The following is a 12,635-nucleotide window of genomic DNA, read 5'->3' on the forward strand; positions in this document are numbered from 1 at the left end:
ACATTCCTAAATGGTGTACTTGAAGAGGAAGTGTATATAGAGCAACCAGATGGGTTTGCCCTATCTAAAGATAGTGACATGGTGTGTAGGCTACATAAATCCTTATATGGTTTAAAGTAGGCACCTAGAGCATGGTATGAATGCCTGCATTCCCATCTTATGAAGATTGGATTTGAGAGAACAAGTGAAGACAACAATATCTACTTGAAGTCTGAAGGAGATCAGGTCCTGATCTGTGAAGTATTTGTTGATGACATTATCTTTGGTGGAGATGACAAGATGAGTCATGAGTTTGCAGATGAGATGAAGAAAGAGTTTGAGATGTCACTCATAGGGGAGATTAAGTTCTTCATTGGACTGCAGATTCAACAGATGAAAGATGGAATCTTTATCAGTCAGTCCAAGTATGTCAAAGAGGTGTTGAAGACCTTTGGCATGGAAGATAGCAAACCGGTTGGTACACCAATGGTGACCGATTGTAAACTATCCAGAGAGGATGACTCAGCATTGGTTGATGAGAAGGAATATCGATCAATGATTGGTAAGTTGCATTATGTAGTGCATAGTAGACTAGATATTGCTCATGCAATTGGCATTACTACAAGGTTCCAGAAAATCCCAAGAAAATCCCACTTGGTTGCAGTCAAGCGGATTCTTAGGTATCTTAAGGGAACAATTGATTATGGATTGTGGTATCCATACAACAGGGATTTCAACTTGAAAGTATTCACAGATGCTGATTAGGTAGGTAATGTGGACGACTGGAAGAGCACAACCAGTGGTGCATTCTTTCTCGGTGGTAGATTGGTCTCATGGATGAGTAAGAAGCAGAGTTGCATCTCTCAGTCTACAGCGGAAGCAAAGTATGTTGCAGCTTTCATGAACTGCACTTAGACAATTTGGATGAAGCATGTATTAAATGGCTTCAAAGTTCCTGTATCTGAACCAGTAAGTATATATTGTGACAATACTAGTGCAATTAACATCTCCAAGAATCCAGTTTTGCATTCTAGAACCAAGCACTTTGAGCTTAAGTATCATTTCTTGAGGGAAAAGGTTCAGAACAAAGAGATTGCACTGGAACATGTTTCCAATAAGGAGTAGTTAGAAGACATATTCACCAAGCCTCTCCCAAAGGCTACATTTATGTACTTAAGAGGTGAATTAGGGATGGTGCCCCTTCAGGAGGTGAACTAAAGGTATATGCTCCACATCAGTCAGGTACTGTATAGTCAAATTCTTTTTGGATTGATGTGTTGAAGGATGCTACTCCTCAGGGGGAGCAGCATAATAAAACAGGAAAGCTTGTGCCTCCACTTTGGTATTGTTGTCAAAGGGGGAGAAGAAGAGAAGCGGAGAAGATATCTGCAGAAATTGGGGGAGAAGATGTGAAGCGAAGAGATATCTTTGTATATTGCCATCAATGCCAAAGGGGGAGATTGTTGGCATTATGTGGACCGGTATGAGGACATAATGACATTGTATGTTGTCATTGATGTCAATATGCTGAAGAGGAGTGAACCGGTATATGTGAGAACCGGTATAACACTGTGAACCGGTATTTGTGCCAAAGTGAAGCGGTGTGTTTGTTTAAGGTGAATCGGCATGTGGTTATGGGAACCGGCACATGGAAGCTTTGTATGACTACTGGTTGGTAGTCTCAACTTTAGGGCTTCCGGTTGAAGTGCCTCAAGCCTCTGTGACTCAATCGGTGACTTTGTGTGATGAGTTAGCATTGTAACGTAGAACAGATCCTGTGGAAAACGAATGATGGAGAACATCTTGAGATTGGTTCAAGACTGTTGCATTTAATGCAATGTGCCCAACGGTCAGGATTGAACTGTTTGAAATGCTTAACCTAACAGGTTTAGGGTTTAGGGTTTATGCTACCGACCTGTCTATTTCATATAAGGTCGATGTTGTGTCTCTTACTGAGGTTGTTGGCAAAAGTTGTGTGTGAGTATCCAAGAGAAGAGATACGTGATTCTTGCTAGACCAAAAGAGAGAAGTGATACCTACAGAGTGTAAGTGCAGAAGGTGAAGAGGAGCTAAAGCGAATCTGCATTGGCACTGAGTGTTGTTACCAGATCATTGTAATACCCATTGATCTCTAACCACTTCAACAGTTGGGAAATCCCTTAACAAGGTAGCTTTAACCAGCTTACTATAAATCCTTTAACAGGGTGACTCAAAACCATTGAGTTCTTGAAATCCTCTAACAAGGTAACCTTTAACAGGGTTTAACCCTTAACCAGGTATTCTAGTCATCCCTTAACTGGGTGATCCCTAACAGGATCGATTCCTAACAAAACCTATTATATTAGTCTTTAACCAGACAAGGCTCCTAACAGAGCAGACTTCTAAAGAGTTCAAAAATAGCTTGTGGGTATTCATCCCCACCGTGGTTTTTCCCAGTTGGGTTTCCATGTGAAAAATCTATGTGTCATGTGTGGTGATATTCTTGTGATGGTTTGAGTAATTTGTGTTTGAAGGTAAATCATGTTGATCTAGCTGGTTATATATCTTTTGATAATAGATTACTTGTTCATGCACTAAGGTGAAATGGAAATGAAGCATTAGATTGTATGAGAAGATAAGTGTCAACTGGTTTATGCTTGTCTCAGTTACTCTGGGTTTTGTCAGTTGTACTATGTTTAAGACCGGTGTTACTATTTGTCTGCCTAAGCACAGTGTCTGCTGACAAACCGGTTTAGGATTGTGTTTTTGTCTGTATTGATTCACCCCCCCCCCTCAGTACTGGTTTGGTACTATCCGTTCATCATTGAGTTGTCAAACTTAGCCTTTTGCTTTGTAATTTTGGTATTTTTCTTTTCATGACTCATGGTAAGTGAACCTTACTGGTCTTCTAGTCATGGTTCTCTTTCTCTTTCCTACGATGTCCCTTTTATCTCGATCTTGAAGTTGTAAGATATCTAAAGTCCACTAGGGGCTTGGTGTCTTGCCTCCTTAGCATCTTGATGAAAGCCTTTCAATGTGAACCATTGTACTTTATCGATAGTATGCCTAACCTCATACTCCCGCTAAAGTGGGGGCTAAATGTAGTGTCCTAAATTGTACTCCCTTACAACTTTTACCGCTTTTGGGTCCTCACGTTAACATTTGTGCCCCTAGGCTTGATGAGGACCTGATTTTGCTCATGTCATGCAAATTTGACTTCATATTGACCTCATGCATCATTTAAATCCTTTATCCTCGCCCCAAAATTGGATAGCACCAGGGCATGGCGCCTTGGTCCCCAATAGGAATATGGCATAGTTCCTCGATCCTCCTAATTAGGATCTGACTTTGGGCCCCTTGGTCATTTGAAAAATTGAGTGGGAAATCTAGCCTCGTGGTAGTCCATGTCAAAAAATTTATCTTTTTTCAACTGACAAGTATAAAAGGAGGTCTACCCCTCTCATTTTGACAAGACAATTGGATCCATAAATCATATTGGTCAATTAATTCAAGCAATCAACATTCAAATTCAAGTGAGCAACCAATTAGTCTTCCTTCAAGAATTGGAGCAGTAATAAGGTCAAGATTCAAGGATTGGAGTTGACATTCAAGTTCCATGTTGTTGAAGACCATGAAATCCGAATTCCATGTGGAGATAAACATAACTTCACAAGGGGGTATATCATTTGTGTTTTCAGTCATCATTCAACATCTCCCTCAAAAGGAGAGCATTTCCATTAATTCAATTCAATTATCTTTCATTTCTATTTCATGGTTAATTCCAAAACCGGGGTTTGACTTAGGCAAACCCCTATTCCCAACCTATTTCTTCTTCTTTCTGTGTGCATGAAATAGGTATGAAGTTGTGATCTTCAGAATAAGAATTATTTACAATGACGAATCGATCCCCCATTAGAGTGTGAAATGTTCGAAGGAACAAGGTGACCACAACCACAGTCCTGGCATTTTAGGAGCTATTTTGGGGAACATGTCTAAATCTGCTTACATTGCTCAGATCTATGTTTGTGGCTCAATCTCGCAACCGTAGCTTACTGTTTACGTATTTCTACTTCAATTTCCAGCACTTTTGCCCTAATTTCAATAATTCAATTTACAAAAGAGGTTTTATCAATTCACATTATGAAAAACCTCAATACAATCAGAATTCTCAGTCCTAATCCTTGTTGGTTTGTGACTAGATCTATTGGATTGGAACCCTCTTTGAATGTTTTGGTCCTCAAGCAATAAAATTAGCGGTTTCTTCCTTCTATGGTGGGAACCCTAATTTTATTTCACCCATTACACCTTCAAAAGCACAAAATTATTTATACTAATTATTAACATATTCACCCCAATTATCTATTCGATGAATCTTGATGACCTTCCCACATTATTTTTTGCAAAAGCTTTGAAATCTATTAAATTCTTACAGACCCTAGACTTATGTTTGAAAAAGTAAACCCATGTATATCTACAAAAATCATCAATAAACGTCAATACATATCTAACCCTACTAAAATATGGTTGTGGAAATGATCTCGCCAAATCACTATGTAACAACTCCAATAGTTGTGTATCTCTCCACACTTTTCCTTTATCATAGTTCTCCTCAAAATGGTTGCCAAGAATGCATCCTTCATAAGCTCTAATAGAAAATCAAATAGAAGGCAACCCTGAAACTGTGTCTCGTTGATTGAGTTGTTGCAAGTAATGATAGTTCAAGTGGCCAAATTGTTGGTGCCACAAACAAATCACCTCATCTACACAAATGAGAGACTATTGAATGAGAGTCAAGAAAAAAGTGAGAAAGCTGAAACAATCTGGATTTATGATCTACTTTTCCCATAGGAACTGTATACCCATTATGCATTTCACTGATTACCACTATATTTGGTGTGAATTCATCTCACTTCATAGAACCAGTGTGAGTGATCTGATAAATAAACGGGAGATTAGTTGATAAATATAGAACACAAAGAACATCCTCAAATGTTCCTTCACCTACATAAATAGACCCTCTCTTGTACACTTCAACAAGAGTGTCATCACCCATTAGTATGGTAAGCAAAGAGGTGAAATCATCTTCTGTAGAAGACATGCATTGCAAAGCATCCAAGTCAATGATCTAAAAATTTGGTTGTGAAACAACAACAACTAGGACCTTACCCTTTCCTTTCCCCTTACTCTTATCTATGTCCTTACAAGATCCTTCTCATGAGCTTTTTTGGACTGAATCTGATACCTTGATATTGATCTTTTTCAAAAGGTGTGAAAGGTGATCAATTTGTTTCTGTAAATACTTATGTTCATCATTACCAAGCCTCTTACAATAAGAACACTTGACCTTCTCCTTCTTAGGTTGTTCACCTTTTGATGAAGAGGTTTGGTTATCTACTTTTAAAGTAGTAGATTTATGATATTTCTTCTTCTCTCCTTGTTCTTTTGTTTCTTATCTTGCTTACTAGACCCTTTTTATTCTTTTGTGCCTTGATTTATAGCTAAGGCATGTGACTTAGACGGTTTGATTTTACCCATTTGGACCAATTTGTCTTACTCCCTAGTGAGTTCTACGGCAAATTTATTTAGAGAAGTCATTTTGAATGTGGAACCTAGGGCACATTTTGTACCATTAAATGTAGAAACAAACACTAAATAGTTAGGACCAAGCTTAGAAATAATGCCCAAGTTCAATTTTGTATCATCCTTCTTAATTCCACATTGTTCCAACTGCAATCTTACATATTTGAGTTTTGTGAAGAAGTCTTGTATGGTGTCAAATTGGTTGGACTCAACCCTAGGAGTTCATTCTCCAAACTCTAAGCTTAGTGAAATAAAAATCACTATTGACTTTCAAAAGCCTTCTAAACACTCTAGAATTGTTGAAAAAAGCCTCTAGTATTACCATAAAGCTGCAATCACCCAAATCTCACGGAAACACATCTATTCAAACCAGATTAGCTAGAAACTTAATTTTTCCTTTAAATTATTTTGATTCCTCTACGTCACATGAGAATGCAAGAGAAGAGCATACTTGGTTTTTAAAGAAAAATATTAGCTATCTAATAGTCTCAAATCTCTCAAATAAATTAAAAAAATAATGAGCTATACTAGACAACACGATTCTAATACCATGTTAGATTCTACGAGAATCAAGAACTAAGAACCGAGCCAAGATCTGATGTTGATCATAGATCACATTCAACTCCAAGCAATAGCTTATCGAAGATCAAAAAACTAAATGAAGAGAAACTTGAAATGAGAGAAAAATAGAGACAAAGAAAAATAATTTTGGAAGACTCTTAATAATCTGATTGAGCTGTCACTAAACTAGTGAAGGTGAGAGTAGGGTGCTAATTATATAGAAATTTAATAATAGCATATACATCCAAGGAGTGCATTAACTTCTACTCCCCATAAAAGTTGAATTTTTTACCTACTTGGTCAAATACCAAAAATACGCACAACCTCTTTACATGAAGACAAGAAACGAGTTATGAAAGTGATACATAAAGACAAAAGAGGGTGAGAAACCCAACTACCCCATAACCCACTTAGGAAATGACATAATAGTGGTTATGAAAGGTGGCACAACAAGCCAAAAGAGGGTGCATAACTCAGCTACCCATGTAAGGGAGAGAGTTGCACATGTATCTTGAAGTATCTTGTCATGTGTCCCCATATTAACCAATCCTAGTAACCTAAGAAAGCTAAAATAACATGAGTAGGAAAAATAAAATACCCGCTAACATAAGGAAAAATAAAATCCTCCACTAACACTAAGAAGATGACTATCACTTGATAGGGCTAGAGAGCAAAGGGGATTGCACAAAATGGATATATGTAATCTTTGTAATCTATTTTTTTCATTGCTATGAATATAACCTTAGATCATAGGTTTAGAAGCATGAGAAAAAATGTAATCCATTTCGATAAGACAAATATTTTCTCTAACAAATATCTATTTTATAAGAAAATAGAAATTCATAATAAAAATGGACCATATTCATTTTGAAGGATATCCATTTTGATTTAGCACTATCAAAGATAAATTGAACTTTTATTCAGTTCGGGGAAAAGTAAAAAAATCCATTTCATGAATTTGGCTAAGTATAGACATATTATTTTTTCCCATTGCCACTCTTTAGCTCGTCATGATCTCATACTCGCCCTTCATATTTGCTTTATATTTTATATTTTTAAATCATTCACAAAATAAATATGTAACAATACCAATTTTTATCACTTTTATATCTTACCATAAACCTAGTAAATAACTACATACAATCTACTACTTAACTACAATGCTCAAAATAAATATATAATAATTCAAAGTTTAATATCTTAATATAAACTAAGTGAAAAACTACATACAAAAGAGCAATGCTAAAAAATAAATATAGAATTATTCAAACTTTTGAAAAACTAGATACAATCTACTAATTAACTATTTAATACCCAAATAAAAGGGCAAATGCACAATCCATATATATTATTCTGTCAAAACCAAATAATTAATACAAGGTCGAGCATACATTCTGGAATTTTTTTGTCGGTGAATCTTCACCAGTCGTTCGTTTATGTACAGAGGAGGGTTGCCCAATTGGCTGGAAAAAAAAAACAGCAGCTCAAAATTCAGGCTACTCCAATCTGTAAACTAAAACCCTTGAATTACACCAGAAAAAATGAAAGCATTGTCAGATTCACTAAGTTCTCACAGTCAGTAATCATCAGTATATCAATTTCTGGATTAGATCATATAGATTTTTGTTGTGAACATTTCAATCAGAAAAGTCAAAAATCCAAGAACAAAGAGTTCTGTAACTGGACTACTTTCTTAACTCTATCAATCTGTTAGATTTCCGGCCATCCAGCAGAGAAACCAGGCATTCAAAAGCACTTTCCTCGCAGGGAATGAAGAGACCCATGTCATGATCGAATCCCAAATCCTCCTCTGCTTTGTCCAACAACTGACGGAAAAGTGGGTGATTTAAATGAGTTGCAGGGATGATGAATCTGCTCCGATCATTCCCAACATAGACTGGAACGTGGCCCTTTGGAACATCTGAAGGAATTCCCTTTCCCTTCTCTTCATTCACACTTCTCAAATTGAAATACCCACCATTTCTTAAAGAAAGTGCAGCCTTCTTAGCAGTGGCTACTCTGTGACACCTCCTCATGATCTTTTCCAGCAGAACAAGCTGGGCTAACTGATTTGCCTTGTTGCTTCTCCCCATTACAAGATTCAACAACTGCAAAATGAAATGCAAAACCAGAGGTCTGAAAGGAAGTGGGACTAGATTGTTATGGAATGGCTGGTTATATAGAAAGAAATCATAGAAATGATAGGGAGTGTGTCCCATTGGTGTACTATCTGTTCCATACTGATATGAGGACAAATATGTAATACAAATTAAAAGTGATGCGGATGGCTTTTCATGAATGAGATGGTTGTGAAGGAGGTAGAAGGAAATTGGAATCTAATCCCATTTAGGCACTTGTTTTAACACCACAAATTTTGCCTGTCCTATGTGTACCTGCACAAATGGGGACAAAGAAACAGGACAATGGACAATAGAACACAACCCATGGGAGATGCTATCTGTGACCCACAACAAACTATTACATGGTAAACTGTCTTGATAAAGTGAGGGCATAAAAGCCTTTTAGTCAAGGGTGTAGATGACGGTACTTGAGACCTTGGGAAGATGACAACACTTGGGGACCTCTCTTTTGGAGCTCAGCTATGTTTAAGAACAACTCAAATATCTTAATGTTTTCTATAGAAGTGTTCCTTATATAGTTGAAGATAATTCATTTTAATTATTCATATGATTAGTTTATTCAAATCAGTCAATTTTTATAGTTGATCTAGTCTTCTTGTGAGGCAAAGTGTAGGTTTTTTTTAATTATTGAAAACAATGCAAGCATGAAAATAAATACAATGAGAGGGCAGCAAAGAGACTGCCATCGATATCAAAATCAACTGTCTACTAAAATAGCGGCAAGAACAATTAAATAACCAACAACCAACAACAATAATAACTGTCTAGACATTATACAAAAGTAGAGGCAAAGTTTAGTTGTTAATCCTATATATCCGAGGAAAACTATTGAAGGATATATTTATAGTTGTTTTACTTATAAGTGAACAATGATGTGATTAGTTTGTCAAATTAGAAAGAGTAGTTGCCCACCATATATATATATATGAGAAAAACTACTAAAGGGTATATTTATAGTCATTTTATGTTAAAATTGTGTCTATGTTATAACCTCACGTGTGAGTGAACAAGGATGTGATTAGTCAAATCAGAGGATACATATAGTGAGTCTAGTCTTATCATAAGTTTAAGTAGTTGCTTAGAAAAAATTATTGATGATTTTATAGTCATTTTATGGTAAAAATTTACTCGTGTTATAATTTCACATCTGAATGACCAATGATGTGACTAGTTTATCAAATTTGGGGGGTCTTATAATTGGCCGACCTATATCATGAGGCAAAGAGTAGTTGTAAGCTACTAAAGGGTATACTTATAGTCATTCTATAGTAAAACTTAGCCTATGTTATAACTTTATGTTTGAGTGAACAATAATGTGAATAGTTTATCAAATCACATGGTTCTAATAGTTGGTCTAGCCCTATCATGAGACAGAGTAGTTGCCCACCATACATATTTGAGGTAATCTACTAAAAGATATTACTTAAAATTATTTTATGGTAAAACTTTGTCCATATTATAACTTCACATCTGACTGAACCATAATGTTAAAATGAAGAATTGTAAGTGTTGTTGCCTTGTCCCCATTTCCACAACGGTAAGAGTACTTGAAATTGAAATGCATTAATATTTTGGATCACAAATTATAGATCAAGAAGTATGACAATCAATATCAACATTTTGGATCACAAATTATAGATCAAAAAATCTGTCAATATCAACATTTTGAATCACAAATGTTATATGTTGAATTGAAAGATGTTTGAAAATATACGAAATGCATGAATAGAACTTCTCAATAGAATTATATATCAATTTTTACCATTAACATTTTAGATCACGAAATGTTCATCAAAGAATTCTTAAAAACGGATACAATTCATCTATCATTTGTGATCCAAAACATTGATCACAATTATATCCAAAAAACACTTCAATGAACTGTCAAGACATGGACTGTACTGAAAACGTACATTAACGTTCACATTTCCGTTGAAGTCATTGTCCACATTTATTAGTCCGGACAACGTTTTGTAGTTGGATCCTGAGCTCAAAAATGTTTGTAGGGGAGAGGAGCCAAAAAGAAAAAACTTCATCATAAATACTGTGTTTAAAGCCTGTCCTGCCATAAATCCGTGATAGAGTTGCTTCATAGGAAGCTTCGAAGAAAATGCTGAACTGAAGATATCTTTGTCTGCTTGTCAAACTCCTGCCATGCACAGCAGATTCACATGCTCCCTCGTGAACTCTGTACAGTAATATGGGCATCTAAATTTGGCTATTAACAACGACCATTCGCCTCTTAAATCTTAGCTAACATTTGGAGATAGTTGATACCTGGCCACTCCATGTCCATACAATTTGGCTTTCTTTGTTTTCTGATCTTCAATACACTTTAAGACCACCGACAAATTTGGCCAGGCTTTTCAAAACTGGTACTAAAAGTTTTACTAAAATTTGTCAGTTCTTTAAATGGGGAGTGGTGCACGTTCTTAGTCCACTGCGTTAGGGATGTCCTTTGAGGTACAATGTGTTACCAATGTCCTCTCACTCCCACGTGAAAAGGTCTTTTGGGTACCAGGGAGGATCCATTAGTGATTGCTATGTCACTTCAAAGTCATTTTCCCTGTTGGGGAGGACGACAATTATCATTCATGTTTCAATTGTCGTTCATTTGATTTAGTTAATTAAAAGACCATTAAAAATTTATCTAGTGGGTCACTAGCCGCAGCCTCAACTGCCCATTTTTTGGAAAAAAGTTAGTAATTAGATCAATCTTGCAACTTTATTGGTACCAATAGTGTACGATTAGAGGGGCATCTGTGCATAAGTATTTAAATCTATTGTGCAAATTTTTTTAGTTGTCAAAGCAAATGGATAATGGGGAAATAGGGAATATGTTTCTGACGACACTTTGAAATGACCACGTTTTGACCCTTGTGTGCATAATGTGTCCCACAATGTTTGTCTTTACTACCTACAAGCTAGAACAATAGCTATAAGCAATTAAGTTGCATACAAAGACAACAAAAAAAATTGTCGAAATTCAATGTACCGTTAAGGAGATTAGGGTGCACAAAGTTAGCTATAATTGCTACTAGTGCTCTTTCCCTAATTTTTCAATATATATATTTTTTAAATAAAGTTTTTGCTTTTATTTTATTTTTGATATATAAGTAGGGAAAATAAAGGTCATAAGTCTTTTACATAAAAGGGTATTTTAGTGTTGTTTTGATCTGAAATGATCTCTGGTGATTACGGTGTTTTTGGTGATTGTTTTTCTATCTCAATGATATGGAAGACCTTTAGGAAGCGTGTGGTTATAATATTTTTGTCTAGTGCTATGTTTTGTTCGAGATTGAAGCCGACTTAATCTACACGTTACACCTATTGAATCCGACTTGAAGGAGATTGTTTTTGTGGTAAGACTGGATATATAAGATAGTTTTGGCACTTGATTTTTGGTGTGTTATGTGTATGGTGATCCGTTTTGGTGAGACTAAGCACAATTTCACATGCGCTTTCTTTCAGACCAACTGGTAGCTGACAGAGATAGAGACATGGTATTTAGCAGAGCGGAGACAATCAGAGATTCGCAGCCTAACCAGAACTCATCTTTGCATAGTCAAATGCTGATTAAGACTTCATTTCATTGTATTTACACATTGTAAACAAATTGTAAGTCAGTGAGACTTCCTTAAGGGTTGTAGCCCTCCGGGCAACTTAATTTGAGCAGTGAGCCTGAATGCAAGTGCATTCCCATTTATGTAATATTTATGTACTCCTGGCCATAGTATATGACTATTGTGGGTTCCAACCCCACCGTGGTTTTTCCCTTTCCAGGTTTCCACGTAAAAATTCCAATGTTGTGGATTTGTGTATTTATTGTTGCATGTTTATGCTCTTATCTATTATGCATTGTTAACCTGTGGATAAAGAATAAGGCTGTGGTTTCAATTTTTGGTAGATCATTGATTCACCCCCACCTCTCAGTGATCTATGATTCTAACAATTGGTCTCAGATCGTAGTTCCTCTAAGGAATCTTAATCGCTTGAGGAAGATCTGGGAGATTGATTCAATGGATTTGAGTTTCCAGAGACAACTCAATGTGGCACTTGAGGATCTTGATGCAGCTAGAAGTGAAGTATGTACCTTGAAGAAGAATCTGAATGTTGTTGATGAATTAATTAGTGAGTTGAAGGATCAAACAAGTATCTACAGAGAAAAGATGAAAGAATTAATGGACAAGTTGAAGGAGAAAGAAGATCAAATCATGGAATACTAGGACAAAGCTGATGAGGTTAACAAGCTTGAGAGAGAGAATGTTGCTTTGAAGAATGAGATGCAATCCACTGTGATGAGACTGACTAAGGAGATTGAGGACCAGAAGAAGAATGAAGAGAATCTGGGACAATCATTGAAGGAAAGAGTTGATGAATGCTTTAGGCTTACCT

The 12,635-nt window shown here is 36.2% G+C and overlaps 1 protein-coding gene across 1 annotated transcript; it reads right to left on the reverse strand.

The window, feature by feature from the left end:
* Window positions 1-7,418: 7,418 nt before the first annotated feature.
* On the reverse strand, window positions 7,419-8,337 carry LOC131032742 (auxin-responsive protein SAUR50). Its single transcript, XM_057963788.2, has one exon. It carries the CDS (start codon window positions 8,316-8,318, stop codon window positions 7,785-7,787), a length of 534 nt encoding a protein of 177 aa, XP_057819771.1. The 5' UTR covers window positions 8,319-8,337; the 3' UTR covers window positions 7,419-7,784.
* Window positions 8,338-12,635: the final 4,298 nt, after the last annotated feature.

Source organism: Cryptomeria japonica, chromosome 5 (assembly GCF_030272615.1).
Source record: "Cryptomeria japonica chromosome 5, Sugi_1.0, whole genome shotgun sequence".
Classification (NCBI taxonomy): domain Eukaryota; kingdom Viridiplantae; phylum Streptophyta; class Pinopsida; order Cupressales; family Cupressaceae; genus Cryptomeria; species Cryptomeria japonica.

Coding starts and splice junctions, on each gene's coding strand:
- LOC131032742 (XM_057963788.2), bottom strand. CDS start 8,318: ATGGGACACACTCCCTATCATTTCTATGATTTCTTTCTATATAACCAG.